This window comes from Rattus rattus, chromosome 18 (assembly GCF_011064425.1).
Source record: "Rattus rattus isolate New Zealand chromosome 18, Rrattus_CSIRO_v1, whole genome shotgun sequence".
Taxonomy (NCBI): domain Eukaryota; kingdom Metazoa; phylum Chordata; class Mammalia; order Rodentia; family Muridae; genus Rattus; species Rattus rattus.
Genome location: NC_046171.1, coordinates 42,928,437 through 42,945,913, shown reverse-complemented (window position 1 = coordinate 42,945,913; position 17,477 = coordinate 42,928,437). Strand labels below are relative to the sequence as shown.

At 44.2% G+C, this 17,477-nt stretch overlaps 1 protein-coding gene across 1 annotated transcript in view; it reads right to left on the bottom strand.

The window, feature by feature from the left end:
* Pdss2 (decaprenyl diphosphate synthase subunit 2) overlaps window positions 1-16,043 on the bottom strand; it is a 223,290-nt gene extending 207,247 nt beyond the window's left edge. The window contains exon 1 of the mRNA XM_032888504.1: window positions 15,470-16,043. Within this exon, the coding sequence (XP_032744395.1) occupies window positions 15,470-15,768 (299 nt within the window). The 5' untranslated portion in view covers window positions 15,769-16,043. The remainder of the gene's footprint in view (window positions 1-15,469) is intronic.
* Between the last annotated feature and the right edge of the window lie 1,434 nt (window positions 16,044-17,477).

Below are 17,477 nucleotides of genomic sequence, written 5' to 3'. Positions count from 1 at the left end.
GAACTTCCAAAACTCTCACTCACATCCATGACCCCTAAAGAAGTTCCTTAGATGAAGAAGAGACTGTGTACTATACATATATGTCACGTGCCTTCCCCAGATAAATCATAACGACCAAAAAAAAAAAAGTAAACAAAAGAAAAATAATCTGTTGGAGCAGAGCCCAAAGGTCCTTGCAGTCACAATCTCCACAGAAACCAGGGACATTAAGCACACAGGGCTGTCCTCTCAAAGGAACGGATGTAAACCCATTCTTCCTTCCAAACAGCTGGGAATTGGAGGTGAGTAATAGCCTGGTGATCTGTGGCATCTGCCAGGCCAGGCCATATCGGGCGCCTTTGATCAGGACTGGCGGTGCTAACAGTCTAAATCACACTTACAGCCAGGGGCTCCCCAAGCTCCCACCACCAGGGCCGGCAGTACCCATAGTCTAAAGGACCTGTACATTACACATACAGCTGGGGGGTCACCCCAGCTTCCACAACTAGGATGGAAGGTGACCAATGATCTCTTCACTGTCTGTGTGACCAAGACCAGGGCACATCTTCCTGAGGCCCTCAAGCTAATACAGGTGGCCTATCTCCTGAACCCTTCTTCCTAAAGAAATGACATGTACCCTGAGTTGAGTTTCACTTGAATTATGCTTTCTTGTGCCCCAGGGATTGTATAACCTCAGGAAACATTTCCCCACATTTTACTGGGTTTAAATATGCTGGCAATAAACAGTCTGGCATCAGTCTCTAGCAGGTTTGGTCCAGGTCAACAAAGTCAATCTGAACCGAGTTTTCATTCTTACCTCTTCCGGGTTCCTTTCCCTGCAGAGACCTCCCCCCCTCCCCCTAATAACCCACTGGCCTGTAAAAGTTATTAGCACGGGACTGGAGAGAGGACTCAGTAGATAAAAGCACTTACTCCTCTTGCAAAGGGCCCGGGTTCAGGGACTAGTTCCCCCATGGCAGCTCACTGCTGTCAGGAACTGCTTCTCAGATCCAACACCCTTTTCTGTCCTGTACGGTCACCAGCATGCACACATACATGTTACATACATGTTGCACACATACATGCATATAAAACACTCAAAGACATAAAGTAAAAATAAGTTTTTTTTTCTTTTTAAAGTTATTAGCACAGGGCAATCTAAATGGCTCAGTGGATTCAGGCACTGACCACCAAGTCTGAGGACTTGAGCTCAATGCCTGGGCGCAAACGGTGGAAGGAGAAAGTTGACTCTCACAAGTCAAGAGTCCTCTGAGCTCTATACACATACTATGGCATATGCATGTCCACACATAAATGGGAAAAGTGGGGAGAAGCAGGGGTGAATATGATCAGGATATACTGTATACACGTATGACAACATTAGCAGTGCAGGTCCATCGGCTGGACTGGAAGGGATATGTAAGTGGGAGGGATGTAGAGGGCTGAGCCGAGTCAATCCTCTCACAGGAGCCATCCTGAGACCCTACCGTTATCCCACTTCTCTGATAGCCCAGTACACTGTCAGAATCCCTACAGTGGCTCTAGGTCAGAGGGAGGACTACTGTATCAAGATACACAGCAGGGGTTGGGGATTTAGCTCAGTGGTAGAGCGCTTGACTAGCAAGCACAAGGCCCTGGGTTCGGTCCCCAGCTCCGAAAAAAAAAAAAAAAAAGATACACAGCAGACGTTGATCCAGGTGCTGATAAGCACCGTATTCCTCTGTACACGCTTGTCGAGAAAGTGAACTGTTAAGAAAAGGCTGACAGGCTCTGGGTGGGGCACCCTGTGCATGTACAATCCCCTCCCCTCACATTCTTACTGGGCAGACAATTTAAATGTTTTGATATAAACTGAGGTCGTATGCACCCATGTAAAACCCTCGATAAAAACAGCCCCACCTCTAAGGTTTTGTAAAAGCCAACAGCCATTTCAGCAAGCAGCTAAAGGAACGATTTCCTTTTGAGAAGCCGCTCTTGGCTTGCTACAGACTCCGGTGAAAACTGACTAGAACATTAAGTGACCATACGGTCAGGCCGCTCATCATTAGTTATTACTGGATGCATTTAATTCGAAATCCTAGCAGGCCCAAATGGATCCTCAAAGCACAGCTGAGTTGTAAATCAGATTGCTGGCAAAGGATTTCCTGAGTGTCCTGCTACACTCATCTCGCTCGCTCTGCTCCTACCACTCCGCATTCCCTGTGAGCAGCAAGCTTGGAAGGAATCAAATGGCCCCTGGTTACAGACAGACAGACCTACACGGGGGGTTCTGTGTTAGAGTCAACAGCAGTGCATTCTGAGGCATCCTGAGAGTCAATCGGGTGACAGGACCGGTCTTCTCTGGAGTTAGGAGTGAGTGAGTGAGTTGTTCATTGTTTAGTAATAAGCAGTCTGGGGAGAGGACTTACATGGCAATGTTGAGCACGTCCGGCAGACTGGTTGCGTGATCACAACTGAGATGGGACGTGTCTGCACAGTCAGTGACAAGGTGGCTTTTAGAAGGGGAATTTGGGTGAGTCTGTGGAATGGGACAGCACCTGAAGATATCTGTGTTCCATGTGATCATAAAACTACCTCACTGCAAGAGATTAAATGGCTGTTCTCAATGTGGCAATTCTGACAGGGTTGGAGGCTAACTTGGTGGCATCACTGCTAAGTATCCTCCAAATACAAAGTCCTCCAGATGAGCCTTTTACTCAAAAGGGGCAGACTCTGGTGACGCCTCACAACAGGGATGTTAGCAATCCGTCAAACTCCTTAGAAGAGGCATTTAGTCTATGTTTATATGTGATTTCTTTGTTATATGGATACTAATACAGTAACCTGTGAACTTGCTTGTGTGTTACATGACACCCGGCTCAACAGTTCCTCAAATGACTAAGACCATGCTTAGCTGGTCATCGAGGACTTCTGTGTTCTTAAACATGTACTGTCCCTGTCCTCCAGAACCAATGGGCTCACACTTTGGCAAAACAGCCCATAATCACGTGGGCCGGGCTCCCAGCGGGGACCACCCTGTTGGAAAACTGGGCTACTTTTGGGCCAGGCCATGTATGATTAAACCTTCACGGACGAGGCTAGGAATCAACCCACCAAACAAGAAGTCCTCGCTGGCCGAGGTCAAGGCCATTGCAGCTGTAACCCAAGGTCCCCACTTGTACATATTTGCTATGACCCAGCGGTACTGTTTGTAACTTAAAATTCAAACTACAGTACAAGCAGTAAAAAATGGGTTTTTTTTCTTTTTCATGTAAAAGCAGCTGGAGAGAGGTCAGCAGAACTATGTGGATGGGTTCTATAATCCATTCCCAAGACGCTGCATTCAGAACTTACTTCCATCGCCCGCCTAGCACGGCAGCGTCCACGGCCGCAGGATGAAAGCAGAGGCAGGGGGCAGGAGAGAGCCCCCGCTCCTCTGGAGTATTCCAACAATTTTTATTTATTTATTTAATTTCGCTGAAAGCTAATCGCATGGTCACTCCTGGTGACGAGGTAGATCAAGAACTACAGTCCCTGGGCTGGGAGGCACGGGTGCCCTGAGCTAAATGCTGATGGGAAGACGAAGGGGACATGAAAAGCAGGCACAGTCTCTGCTTGTGTCAAGGCCTCGTGGGAACGCTTTTCCCTGCTCTGTTCTCTGTCTAGATGGGCGCAACGTTAGTTGGTCAAGCTATGGTTTCGCCCAGTCTAAACATGTATGGTGAGGGAGGGGCAGTATAATCACAAGATCAGACAGCGCTCAGCGGTCCTGTCTGAGAGTAAGCCACCTCGTCAGAGGCAGCATGGGGGGCTAACTGCATCAGCTTAGGTGGGCATCTTCTCAATTATCTGCACAGTAAGAAAGTGGGGCCCAGCAAACTCAGGCAAAGGACATGCTGCCTTTTCTCTCGCAGTGTTTCATTTCTCTTTAAGGAAATCTCTTTCTCCTACTCTATGAAATATATCTATTAATCTAGATATCTATGTCACCCAACTGACCAAGGGGTGGCCAAGATTTATGCAGGGCTCATCACGGTACACACTGCTGGCACGCAAGGGAACTTACTTGGATTAAGTTTATGATGCAAGAAAGGCCAGACTGCCTCTCACTCCAAAGCTGGAGGATTCATCGGAAGATTAAATCCAGCCTGAGTCAAGGCTTTGACACAGTGCATGCAGCCCAGCAGAGACTGCATCATGACTGCCTGACTTCCCTGCCACGTCTCCATCCCCGTGAGAGGCTCTAAGGCCTAACTGGCTCCTCCTTGCTCAAGTAATCACAAATCAGTTTCATTGCTTGTAAACTATGCGGATAAAATTCCATATACTATCCTTGAGGGACCAGAAGCCCTGTGGCTTTCAATCTTATCTGGGCTGAGTACTTCAATTCCAGCTCTGTCCACCTTCCTTAGCAGTGCGTGATCCACTTCTAGCTACACCTTGGGCATCTCTTCATGCCTCAAACCCTTCTTTCTGTGCTCTCCAAACCTTCCCCATGCAAACACCCTGCTGCCTCAAGTCCCAGGTCCCCAGCTTCCTTCAGACGGTTCTCTACACTCCAGTTCTCTCAGCCCCACTTCACAGAAGCACTTCAAAGCCTTTCTTCCCTCTTAACTCACAACTGCCGCCTACATTCATATCCCACCCCCATCCTTAAGTCCCCAAGAGCATAGTAAGAAAGTATTGACAGTGTCAATACTCAAGAATAACTGTGACGTCTCAATTCAATACCTCTGACCCCAGAACTTCTTTTTTTTAAATTAAAATCCATTTAACCTGTAGACATGGCAATCATAACAGACACGCAGTGCCAAACCGCACTGATAGCTTCTGATGTCTCTCAGTTAACTGGAAGTCTTGTTGAGGAGGGGGCCAGAGTGACTAACAACGTCTGGTGGGCTTTGTATTCTCTGTGGTGAGCACAGAACCTGACCATTAGGGGACACACCTAGCCAGCAGCTAAAGAAGAAAGAAACAGACTACAGCAGTCTTCCTCCAGGCCTTCCTGCAACCCTCATATCTTTTCGACAATTCATGACCGCTACATTTGCCGAAGCCAGCTTATAAAAGGCTTGTCTGCTCATACAGCTCTTACTGGCAGTGGGAGAAGATTAGGTCACCTCAAAATCTGGCCCCAACGTTTTCTTTATCTCTCAAATCAACTTTATTTGGTTCACAGATGCTTCATTAACAGTAGCCAAAAACTAGAGACAGTCTTGGTCTTCCTGCATAGTATACAGGTAAACAAACCGCTTTACGTCTGCAGTGCACAAGCCTGGCCTGAATTGTTTCCTGTTGATCTGAGAGAACTCTCCCATCACATTCCCTGTAGCAAGTCTCCAGAGCGTTGTCTTGGTTGATAGTTACGTTAAGAGCCCAGGCCACTGTGCACAGTGCTATGCCTGGCAGGGGGTCCTAAGTCAGTAAGCAAGGGAGCTGAGCCAGGTGTGGTGGTCACGCCTTTCGGGAAGGTTTCCATGATTTCAAAACTGGCCGCACAGTGATGCCTTATCTCTAAAAAATTAAAAACGAAAACCGTAAGCAAGCAATGGGCCGAGCAGGCTGGAAGAGCAAGCCAGTGCCTCAGCAGGAGGCACTGAGTTAGGCCCCGAATTCCCTTCACGATGGACTGTGACCTGTAAAGGGAAATAAACCCGTTCCTCCTCCTCACGCTGCTTTTGGTCATGATGTTTATAACAGCAATAGAAACCCTGAGAGACGACACAAACTAGAGTCTTTAGCAATAAAAAATGTAATACAGCGTTACAGGATATTTGATCATACATGAACCCCAAGACTGTCTGGTTTACAGAAAAAAAAAAAAACCTGTTTCTAGTTGTGGTGTGGCTTGGCTCTAGCATACACCTTTAAGCCTGAGCTTTCTGTTTATTTAAAAAAGGATCAAGTAAAGTCAACCATAGGTCAAGAGGTAGAGCATGCAACTGCTGACAGGGATGAACGTAGGGAAAAAACAGAGTAAGAGGGAGTCAGGAAGACGGATAGAGGGACACACAGGAAGTAGAAGGGAGGGGCACTCAGTTGCAGGGATTTTGAAACATCGTGGGGAAAGAGTACTTCCTTTCGGAAGCAGAGGAGGAAGGGCAGCTGGGTGCTTTCTACCTCTCTGAGACAGCAGGTTTCACTCTGGCGTCTGGCTCCCGGGTCTTTAGTGGTAAAATCTAACCTGTGAGATTTCATGAAAAACAACAGTGGCTGTCTGTGCTCTGCTAGCTCCTGGTTAGTGACAGCAGCGGGACAAGTCTGTCATCACTCATTCCATCAGGGCTACAGCACACACACTGGCCTCGTCTTTCATCCCATTCCATGCTGACCCTGGACACTGCAGACTTTCCTAGACTCTGCCAAGCAGTGCTCGTGTCTCTATTATCCCGCCTCAGTCATTCCTTCTTGTCCAACACAAGTCAACTTAGAGGACACTTTACCTTTAGAAACCTCCCATGTCCCCAGAAAGTCATCATTTCCCCCTCGTCTGCCTGTGCAGCATGCTGGCTCGCACATGCTACCTTTCTCTCAAGCGTGCTGAAGCTGGGCCTCTGTCCTTGCTAGAACACATTTCTAGCAGTAAAGACAAAGGCTACCATTTAGAGATCTGTTGTGTGAGCTACAGTAACTCCCTCGATCTCAGAAAGCACTGACTGAGGTCACTCATCGTCACTTACGGAGGAGGAAGCTAAGGCGGGGGGAGCTGCCTGAGACCACATATCACAGTGGTCTGCAGGACCAGAAAGTGAAGCCCACCTGAGTCCAGAGCTCCTGCGCACTGCACCGTCTCTCATGAATTCCTGGACGCCGGCAACAACTGTGTCCTATTCATGTTCTACACCCCATGCCCAGAATACCTCAAATATTTGTGGAATGAATTAAAATTTATAATTTTCTCCTAGTCATCCAAGAAAAAGTTCTTTGTAAGAAATACAGGTTTTTAGTCAGTAATTACAGAACTGAAATGAGAAAGGGCCTTTCATAAACATGGAAAACTAAAATTAAGTTTCTAATAACAAACTGAAAGAACTCTAATGAACTCCAACATTAAAAACAAACAAACAAAAAAGCCTGACAGTTTCTCTAGGTGGCCAAGTAACTGGAGTGGCACTCGTGGTCTCTTCTAAGCGCTCAACGCCCCTAAGAGAAGAGAAAAGCCATACTATCTCCTACGGTGACTACGATTGGCCACTAACCAATCTCACCTCTCCGAATCTATTAGAGAGCATTTGGAGGCAAAAGCAAACCACCAAGCATTTAAACAAATTTTAATCCTAAAAAATGTTTAATCCTAAAAGCCCAATCTGTCCAGGAAAATGAAAGAAGACAGGGCCGCGGCACTCAGGGAAGTCAGCTGCACTGACACTTTGAGGCATCTGCGCCATCTTTACACGACTACATACCGCACCGTCTGTAAGATCTCAGAAGCGCTCGACCTCCAGCATCTGCCCGGAGCAGACAGGGACTCTAGTTTGATTGTCTTTCACTGTCATGAAGGCCATGGCCAGAAAGAACTCGAGAAGAATCGGGTTTAGTTCCTGTTATACGTCCATGTTAACTGCTAAAGGAAGGTGAGGCAGGAACTGAAGCAGAGACCATGGAGGAATGTGATTTACTGGCTCGCTGCAGGCTGGTTCTCTCCTAGCTTGCTTGCTTGCTTGCTTTTCTTCGTGTCTGTTTACTTTTTGAGTCAGAGTCTCACCATGTAGACCAGGACGGCTTTGACTCAGAGATCTGCCTACCTCCGCCTCCTGAGTGCTGGGATTAAAGGCGTACCAGGCTCTGCTAACTTGTGTATACAGCCCATTTAGGTCATGTGACTGACGGTGCTAGTTGTCCAGTACGCTGGGCCCTCCCACATGAATCATCAATCAGTTCATTGGCCAATCTGGCCAAGGCGATTCTCCAATTGAGATTCCCGCTCTCCCAGTGACTCCAGCTTGTGCCAAATTGACGAACCAGCATAGTAGTATACCAAGTAATCTTACAAAAGCTAAAAATACTTAAATGTGAATGATTAACAAATATAATTAAAATATGTATTATGCACAAATAGGTACTGAATTGAATTAGACAGGCAACAACGAGACCACAGGGCACAGCTGTGCTGACAGGAAGGGAAAGACCAACTCACTGTCACTACATTTAGTTTCTCCCACACTAACAATCCATCTGGGCATTCCCACAGGCCACTGTCCAGCTTGGACAGGTCCACAGGTCTTCATCCAAGCCCCTTGTCTTAGTCACTGTTCTACCACTGTAAAGAGTTACCATGACCAAGGCAAGTCTTATAAAAGAAAACATTTAATAGGGGGCTTGCTACAATTTCAGAGGTTTAGTCTACTTTCACCATTGTGGGGAGCATGAGAATGGAGCAGTAGCTTAGAGCTACATTCTGATCTGCAGGGAGAGTGAGAGAGAGAGAGACAGACAGACAGACAGACAGACAGAGAGACAGAGAGACAGACAAAGACAAAGGCAGAGACAGAGACAGAGAGACTAGGTCTAGAATGGGCTTTGAAACTCCAAGCCCACTTCCAGTGACACACTTCCTCCAACAAAGCCACACCTCCTAATCCTTCTCAAATAGTGCCATTCCCTAATGATTAAGTATTCAAATATCTGAGCCTATGGGGGCCATTTTTATTCAAACCTCCACACCCCTGAAACAAGTATCTTTTGGAACATAACTCTTTTCTGACTTTAGAAAACTGCTTTTTTTTTTTTTTTTTTTTTCTGGAGCTGGGGACCGAACCCAGGGCCTTGTGCTTGCTAGGCAAGTGCTCTACCACTGAGCTGAATCCCCAACCCCAGAAAACTGCTTTTAACTCTACTATCTGGCAAGAATTACACTAATCCTGTATTCAAGCACTAATATTTTTGCAGTAGAGTGAATATTCACATTCACAGGGATGAATAAAAGCTAAAAAGTCACACATCCACTAAGGTGAGGTTATGAGTCTGCAAACATGTAGTTTTCTGAGCTTTTAAGATTTTTAAACTGGGGAGAAAGAACCGTATTTTCATTGCATCGCTGTATTCAATTTTTTTTTTTTGTTGAGAAGGGCTTTCTTACAAGCCAAATCCAGGTCCAGTGGTACTTTCCAGACAGTTCAAAGCTGGCCATACCATTGGAAATCACCTTGAGTAACCCATTACTTCTCTGATGAAATGGCTGCCTGGGGTCACATGTTGTGTGCTTTTAGAACAGAAGTTAGAGACACAAGTCAGCCATCCCCCAAGCCTTTTCCCCACTCCCCTTCTCTTCCTTTCCCTCCTAGTCTTCTGTCCTCACTATGGCTTGATTTGAAGTGATGTATTATAGAAATGTTTAATCCCAATCAAGGGTGTCTACCTCTCCTTTGACCATTTAGTTCCTGGATAAAAGACATACACACAGCCTTCATATTTACAACAAGCCTTAATCATCACTAGAGCTGGGCAGGTAGCTACATTCTATGCTATTAAAATCTATTCCTATTGATAACCCCGAGTTATTACCTACTGTGTTTCATCTGGGCTCCCTTAAGTCCAACTGGCCAGCCCACAGGGTCATGTTTTCTTGACTCCTAATACATGGAGACTTTCTCTTCCTCCTCACCTTCTTTACTCCCTCTTGGCTCTCCAGCAGACCCCCAGGCCCAGGAACCCTAAAACCTACCTATGTCTCTTCTGCCGAGCTATTGGCTGTCAGTGTCTTTATTCTCCAATCAAAAATAACTCGGGGGCAAGGTCACATAGATGACTGTGTCCACATGCAGCCGCTCTTGATCTCTGGGACAGTTGGGTCTTGGGAGCCAGCACTTAGCATTACAAGACACAGCAAAAGACCAAACCTCAACAATTCCCCTTTTTAGTCCAATAAAAGGCTCCTTTTCTCTCAGATATAAATTGAATACAATTATAACAATTATCAAAATTATAAGATATGAAATACATTTATAACATCCAGTCCATTTTATTTGGCAAATTTAAAGTAATTTATCATCTAACCTAACTTACTGAGTTTACAATTCTGCACCTCAATTGTCTTAGATTTTTTTTTACTTGTATTATATCCAAAACCCATCTTTTTAAAACACGTTCCTTAATGATAAACAACTTACGTTTAATTGTGAGGCTATAACTATCTAGTCTTCAACACCGTCAGAGATTTGAGAAGGGATAAATATTATTAAACTACCCTGCGTCCATTTGTCCGTTTTGGATAGCATTCTGTCTGCAGATAGTTAGGACATTTCTTGCCCAGTGGCTAGCATGCCACAATTGAAGCAACTCTATCTTAATAAATAATAATTGTTTTAATTATTATTAAACAATTAATATATTATTAATATAAATATATTAACTGTATATTGAATAATTATATTAACAATATAATATAAATATATTAATATAAATATAATCAATTATTGTTGTCAATTATTATTGTGTTAACAGGAAAGAAAAGAAAAAAGGGGGGGGCTTTAGACTCCTTCCAAAGTAATAAGGATCAGATTTGCTGACCCCTCTACATGGGAACAAAAATGTCTCTAGCCAGAACTTCAGCAACAGATAGCCAATGAATCTTGTTGGCAATAGAGCACTTAAAATTCATCACGTCATTCTTTCCTATGGCATGAGCGAAGGTTTATTACAATTTGGTTATTAATCAAACTAACTCACAATAAAGACAGCTGTCTTTCATCTGCTCAAACACAGAACAAAAATCCATCCTTAACTGATGAACTAATTAATTAATCTGTGCACATTGCACATTCCACACAAATGTCTTTACAGAGCTAAATATTGGGCTGTAAGGTTTATATACCAGAGAATGAAACACCAAGAGGGCAACCCTGACAAGATTCACCCTCAGGGATGCTGAAATGACCCACTGTTCCAGCTGCCTGCCTGATCTTGCCTCAACTAATGCTGTTTCCAGAGGCTTGCGTCCAGAACGGCTTCAGAACTTCTAATCCCCGATGACCTCGGGTTCATCCAGCCTTTTAGCCTGTTCCAGTCAGGACTTCAGTTAAGACCTGAACTTTCTCAACACACAAAGACTGGGCAACTAATAATGCCAGATAGCTTTATTTTGACTCATTTTTCCAATTTCCTTTTGGGCCCCCAAACAGGAATTCTTTGCCCCAATTCAGCAGAAGGCAATTATAAGAAGTCTGTTGTCCTAATTCCTTAAATTGGGGTAGATGGTCTTGGTTATTTTTTATAAGTTATAGATATGTTGTCACCTTAAGGGATAATTTACAAATAATTAGTTTTGGATGGGGAGCAAACTAAATAGGGAGCTTAGACTCTGGGGGTCTCTATCTTTCCTTCCCTCTTCTCTATCCTTCTCACTTAGGTAAAGGGAAGGGGGTTGAAAAGGAAAAAGTAATAGCATAAGAAATTAGACAAGTACTAAAGGAATTTTAAATCTACTCATAAACAAAAGCATTTTTATAGCCATAATCTTACATTGATAGAGATCTTTATATTTTGATACAAAATTGAGGTTATATTTTCTTACATTGATACAGATTTTTGTATATTGATACAGGTTTAAGGTTTTATGAATCTTTGTGTATTGATACAAAATTTAAGATTACTTTTGTTACTCTTAGATAGTACCTTAGTTAGGGTTTTACTGCTGTAAACAGACACCATGACCAAGGCAACTCTTATAAGGTCAACATTTAACTGGGGCTGGCTTACAGGTTTAGAGGTTCAGTCCAAGATTTAATCCCATTCCTTTTATTAGGTGCAATTATAAACTGTTTAGGATAATTCATAATGCAGGTTGACATCCAATCAAGTGTCCTCAGATACTAGTCTGTATTATCACAGAAGTACACATCCTGGGTTGTACAGACAATAGGTAGCTGGAGACAGGCAACATTTGCTTGTTCAGATATGCTCTGAATAGATAGATGGTCTTCAAAACCATGGAGACTCCTGGAATGGGCATGTAAAGATGGGTTTTTTTATTATTAATTTAAGGCTTATTGTGAATAATAAAAGTTGTGTGCCTTTTATCCGGGAACTGAATGATCACAATGGAGTAGAAACACCCCCCATCCCCCATCCCCTCACCCCCCACCCCCCCACTGGGAATGAAAATGTCTACAATGTATCTCTAAGTTTTTGTAAGACATTGGAATAATTGCAGACAATACATTGTAAGAATAGGGCAGAGTTCTCCGTACCTTGGACCCAGCTTCACTCAATGGTGACAAAATTTGACGTGTAGCATAATTCTAAATTCTTACCCTCAAATCAACCTTATTCTATTTCCAAGTTCAGCAGTTTTCCAAGCTTGTATTCGTTTTTTTTTTCTTTCTTTCTTTTTTTTTTTTTTTTTTTTGCAGTTTTATCCCTTGTGTGGATTGATGGAGCCGTCTTCACAAGACCATACTTCCATCAGCATGGCATGCCTCTTCATAGGCTTTGCTCCTCCCCACTTCCCCGACCGTTACCTAAGTAGAAATCACTCATCTTGTTTCCATCTCTACAGCTTTTCACGTTTAAAAATGATATAAATGTTGCTAGTCTTAGTTTGCTCCTATTGCTGTGACAGAATACTAACCAAAGGCAACTTACTGGGGAAATGGTTTATGTATCCCACTCATGATCGCACTGAGGGAAGCGGAGGCAGGAACCTGGAGGCAGAAGCTTATGCAGAGACCATGGAAGGCAGCTGCTTACTGGTTTGTTCCCAGTGGTTTGCTCAGCTGCCTTCTTTCTTACACAACCAAGAAGCACCTGCCCAGGGTGTTGGCCCACTCCAGTGGGCAGGACCACCCCACATCAATCATTAGTCAAGAAAATATGCCATAGTCTTGCCTTCAAGCCAATCTAGTGGGGCATTTTTTCAACTGAGGGTCCTTGTAAATACAAATATTATATCCATTTTTCCTACCTAGTCCTGTTCCTGGAATGACGACTCTGAGATTAAATGTTTATTATTAAATGCATAGGCCATAGGCTTTGGCTCTGATGAGCTCTTATTTAACCCATATAAGGTCTTCTATGTCTTGCACTTGAAGTTACCTCTCCTTCAGTCCCAGCCCGCTTTTTCCTTCCTGTCTCCTCAGTGCTTCTCTGAATTTATATAAATCTGCTGGTTTATATCTGTCTCCTTGGTCTGTCTCCCCTGTCACCTCTCTTGGCTCATCTTTCCCATCCCTCCCCCGTGTCTATTATCTCTAACTATTCCCAGAATCCTCTCTTCCTGCCAGTGTCCCACCTCCTATTTCCTGCCTCAGCTCATTGGTCATCCACATTTTTACTGAAAGGTAGAAATTCTTTCTACAGATGACTTCAGCTTGTGTCAAATTAAACAAAATAAATAAATACTAGTCATGTAATAATAAATCGCATTGTGTAAATGGAATTATACATAATATTATAATAATATTATAATATTATATAATATTATATTATATAATATAATAAACTGAGTTCTTAAAAAAAAAAACTTGTGTTAGTAAGCTGTGTATAGTGGCTTTAATCCCAGCACTCAGAAAAGCAAGACAGGAGAATGGATCACTGAGAGCCCCAGGCCAGTCAGGGTTACAGTGGAACCTTGTCTTAAACAAACAAGCAAACAAGCCTTAAAATGCATAAATACATAAATATCGGAGACTCTGCCATCGATTGTTTTGTAAATATAATTAGAGGTAGAGTGGCTGAGTCATGTGGTGACTCCTAAATTTTTTGAAGAATTAAAAAAAAAATCTTCACTTTGCATAACCGGTTTGGGATTCCCTCAGTTGTACGCAGTGATATCAATAGGTGTTTAATCAAACTGTGCTCATATCTGGGAGGGCACGGGCAGTTGTGACAGGTGTGTACACATGTGAGGCAAAAGGTGAAAGTATCGTCCTTGATCTTGCTCCACCTTATAGTCTGAGACAAGGTCTCTCATTAATCTCATTCATTTTGTAGGCTGGTGACCTCTGAGCTCAAAGAGACAGCCCGTCTCCCCATTCCGCCCCAACACTTGGGTTAGAGAATCCCCCTGCACACACTCTTTCTTGGGGCCCAACTTATTTATTAGTACTTGTAATCTAAACTCAGGCCCTCAAGCTTGCACAATAGGCAATTTAACGACTGAGATATCTCTTCGGCTCCATCAAACAGGATTTTATGGCTATGTATGTATCAGAGTTTCATCAATCATTGACCACGAAACAACGTTTAGGACGGTCAGGTTGGGGCCATCCCAAGTACCCATTCTGAATATCACCCTCTTAATTATCAACACTTTGCTGTCAAGACATTGGCGGAATTTACAGCCGACTTCCAACATTATAAACATACCTGCTAAGGTTCTGATTCTTTTTATTTCTTTAGGATAAATGCTTATGAGTATGAGGACGAGATGTGTAATTTAATCTCATGAGGAATTTCCGTTCTCCAGATTGGCCACACTGATTCACAGACACGCCAAATCTAGTGTTCTACTTCTTCACCAGGATGTCCTATTGTAAACCTGCTTTTCATTCCTTCCGTAACTTTGTGACAGATCTCATAGCAATGCTAATCAGTATCTCTCCCAGGGCTGATGGTTTTGACATTCAGAAGCCCACCTGCCGCTGACTTTTTGTTCAACTTTTTTTTTTCTTTTTCACTGTTGGAGTTTGAGACAGAGTTTCTTGCTTAACCCCGATTTTGCTGGTTTAGCTGGACTAACTGTCCAGCAAGCTACAGGTATCTCCAGTTTCTACCTCCATGCTGGGATTACAAACCTCTAACCTTTGTACAGGGTTGCTAGGGGTCAAAATCAGGGTGTAATACTTGTTCAACAAGTATGTTACCGGCAAAGACATCTCCCCTAATCCTCTTTGGACTATTTTTATTCTAGTAACTTTTCTGTGTGCTTGAAAGAAACCACAAAGCATGGGGTATGAGGGTTTTTTAAAAAATAAAACCTTAATGGCATGTTTAACACTAGTCTGGCGTTAAGTGCTAAAAGCTTCAGAGGATACTGACTTCGACCTGGATAGTCCAATACTTGGATATCTGTTAAAGCTCTCTATTCTGTCTGTCTCTCTTGCCTTAATCTTTCTGTACGTGAACAATTTAACTTGCTCTGTAGACCAGGCTAGCCTCGAACTCTGAGACCGGGCTGCCTTTGCCTCCCAAGTGCTAGGATTAAAGGCATGTGCCACCACTGCCGGGCTCTATCTATTCTATTTTTAAAATACCACTTCTTGAATGTGACTAAGTAAGTATACATCTCTGATATCCTGACAAACCACGTAGCATCTGGATCTCTAGTATTTAAGCGAAACTGTAAAACACATTCGAGTTTTTCTTTAAGAAAACCATTTATCCACTAAGCTGAGCCGAGCAGAAGAATTTTAAAGGGACACCAAAGAATGTCTTCAAAGATCAAACGAAAGAACGGATAAAAGAACTGGCCAGACCCAGAGTTAGCATGAGTGTCCTAACCAGAATAACTTAAAAAAAAAAAAAAAAAAAGGCGAGTAGGGTCAGTGGGAGAGTAGGAGAGGGGGTCGCTCACCTGGCAGTGGTAAGCAGTGGGTGCTGAGTCCCCACCAGCTTCCGCACCTGCATAGCGACGTTGCTGAGCTCGTCGCTCAGCAGGCAGCGGAGGCTCATGAAGGATGCGGGGTAACCCACGATCTTCTCTGCCTCTGACACCACCTGGTTCCAATGGGCTGGAGACCTGGAGGACCGACCACGCCAGGAGCCTACCGAGGAGATGGTGTCGAGAGATCTGAAGTACCACCAGTGGCGATTTGGAGGACCAGAAGCCCCGAGATAACCGGACAAGCCCAACAGCAGCTGCCGGAGGCTCATAGTTTAAGTCTGAGAGGGTCGGGGACCTGAGAAAGGTGTCCAGAAATGACACAAGAAACAAACAAGGGGAAACTTTTAGAATCTAAAAGGAAACGGTAATTCCAAACCCTCAGAGAAGTGTGGCTTTCTAGAGCCGTAACCAGGAGTAAAGTTTGCTGCTTCTGCAGCGCAGACTGGCGTATCCCAAGTGGCTGCTCAGAACTACACTGGCCAACTACGGTAGAAACCACAGCCAGTGCCTACATGGGGGACGCCATATTGGCGGCATGAAATGCGGCCTGCCGTAAAGATAGGGGCGGGCTGATAAGCGGCAAAGTGTGTTCTTTACGGCACAGCTGGGCCCTCCCCCAAAGGGGCGGGGGCCTTGGCGATGACCAGAAGGCGAGGGAAGGGGTGGCAGCTTCTGTCCTTGGACTAATGTGTCCGCCCTTCGGCATCCCTTTAGCCCCTGATCAAAGCGGACTCGGGGTCTCTGCAGCGTTTTCCCCGGCCCAGCCAGAGTGAAGCTTATGTAAATAAATATCCATGTCGTGAGTCAGCAGTGAGATCGTAGCGGTGGTGCAGGATGGTTGGGAATCCTTTTTCTTCTGTGCGCCTTAAGTCCTCGGTGGGGGCCGCGGACGCGGGAGGGCGGCCGGTCTAGCTGGGCGATGATGTCTCTGCTACGGCCCCCGCAGAACTGGAACGCAAGTCTATATCGGTGGGTCTGAGCCCAGCTTCCCTCGGCTCCCTGGCCAAAGTGCCAGGGTTTCTGTGACAAGTCCTTCTGCATAAGGATGCTGTGAGAATGGGATAAGACGTCGCTTGCTCCTTCTCGTTTCTTGGCACCAGGATTGAAAATTCACTGGCATGAGTGCATTTCACATATTAGCCCGCCTAACCTTTTGCTGCATTTTTAAAGATAATAGTATTCCCTGGATTTTGGGGGGTGGGGGGAACTGAGACACAGCCAAACTGTTAAGTTGCTATGGTCACATTAAGCAAGACTGTGAAGCCAGAGAATCTGGTATCTTTTTTATTTTTTTTCTCCTCTTCTTTGGAATCTAGGGATAGAGGCCAGGCCTCATGCAGTACCGCTAGGCTAGTGCTCTACTTCGGAGCCACATACCCGACCTAGCAATCTGGTTTTTTGAATACATACCCTTAACCACAACATTAAGTAATATGCTACCAAAAATTCTCTCTCCTCGTTGCTAAAATAAAATTGTCAACGTGACGATTCTTTCAGTGCTGGATGGAACTTTTTTTCTAGGCCATGGTGGCCTGAGACTTTCTGTGTAGCAAACTGACCTGGAACTTCTTGACCTCATCCACCTCTCAAGTCCTGGGACTGCAGATGGGGGCTGCTCTGCCCTTCGGGTGCTACCTACTCAAGCACGTCTAGCTTCTTGCCCTTTCTGATTAGACGGGACAAGTGTTGAAGTCCTTGTTAATCATAAAAAATATTACAAACCCTTAAATTCAGTCCACTGGGGAGAAAAAAGTAACATTAAGATGAGTAATGTAAAAATAATAGAAGACTTGTTACCTACATTTTACTCTCAGCAATGGTTTTTAAAATTCACTAGAGCTTTTGAAATTCATAGTTGATAAAGTTCGTGTCATGTAAACGAACTAAAAAGACAGAGAAATTGTTCACACTGCAAGACAAGATGCTTTAAAGCCACAGAAAGTTTACCTGCAGACTCCCTTTGAATGCCAAACCTCTG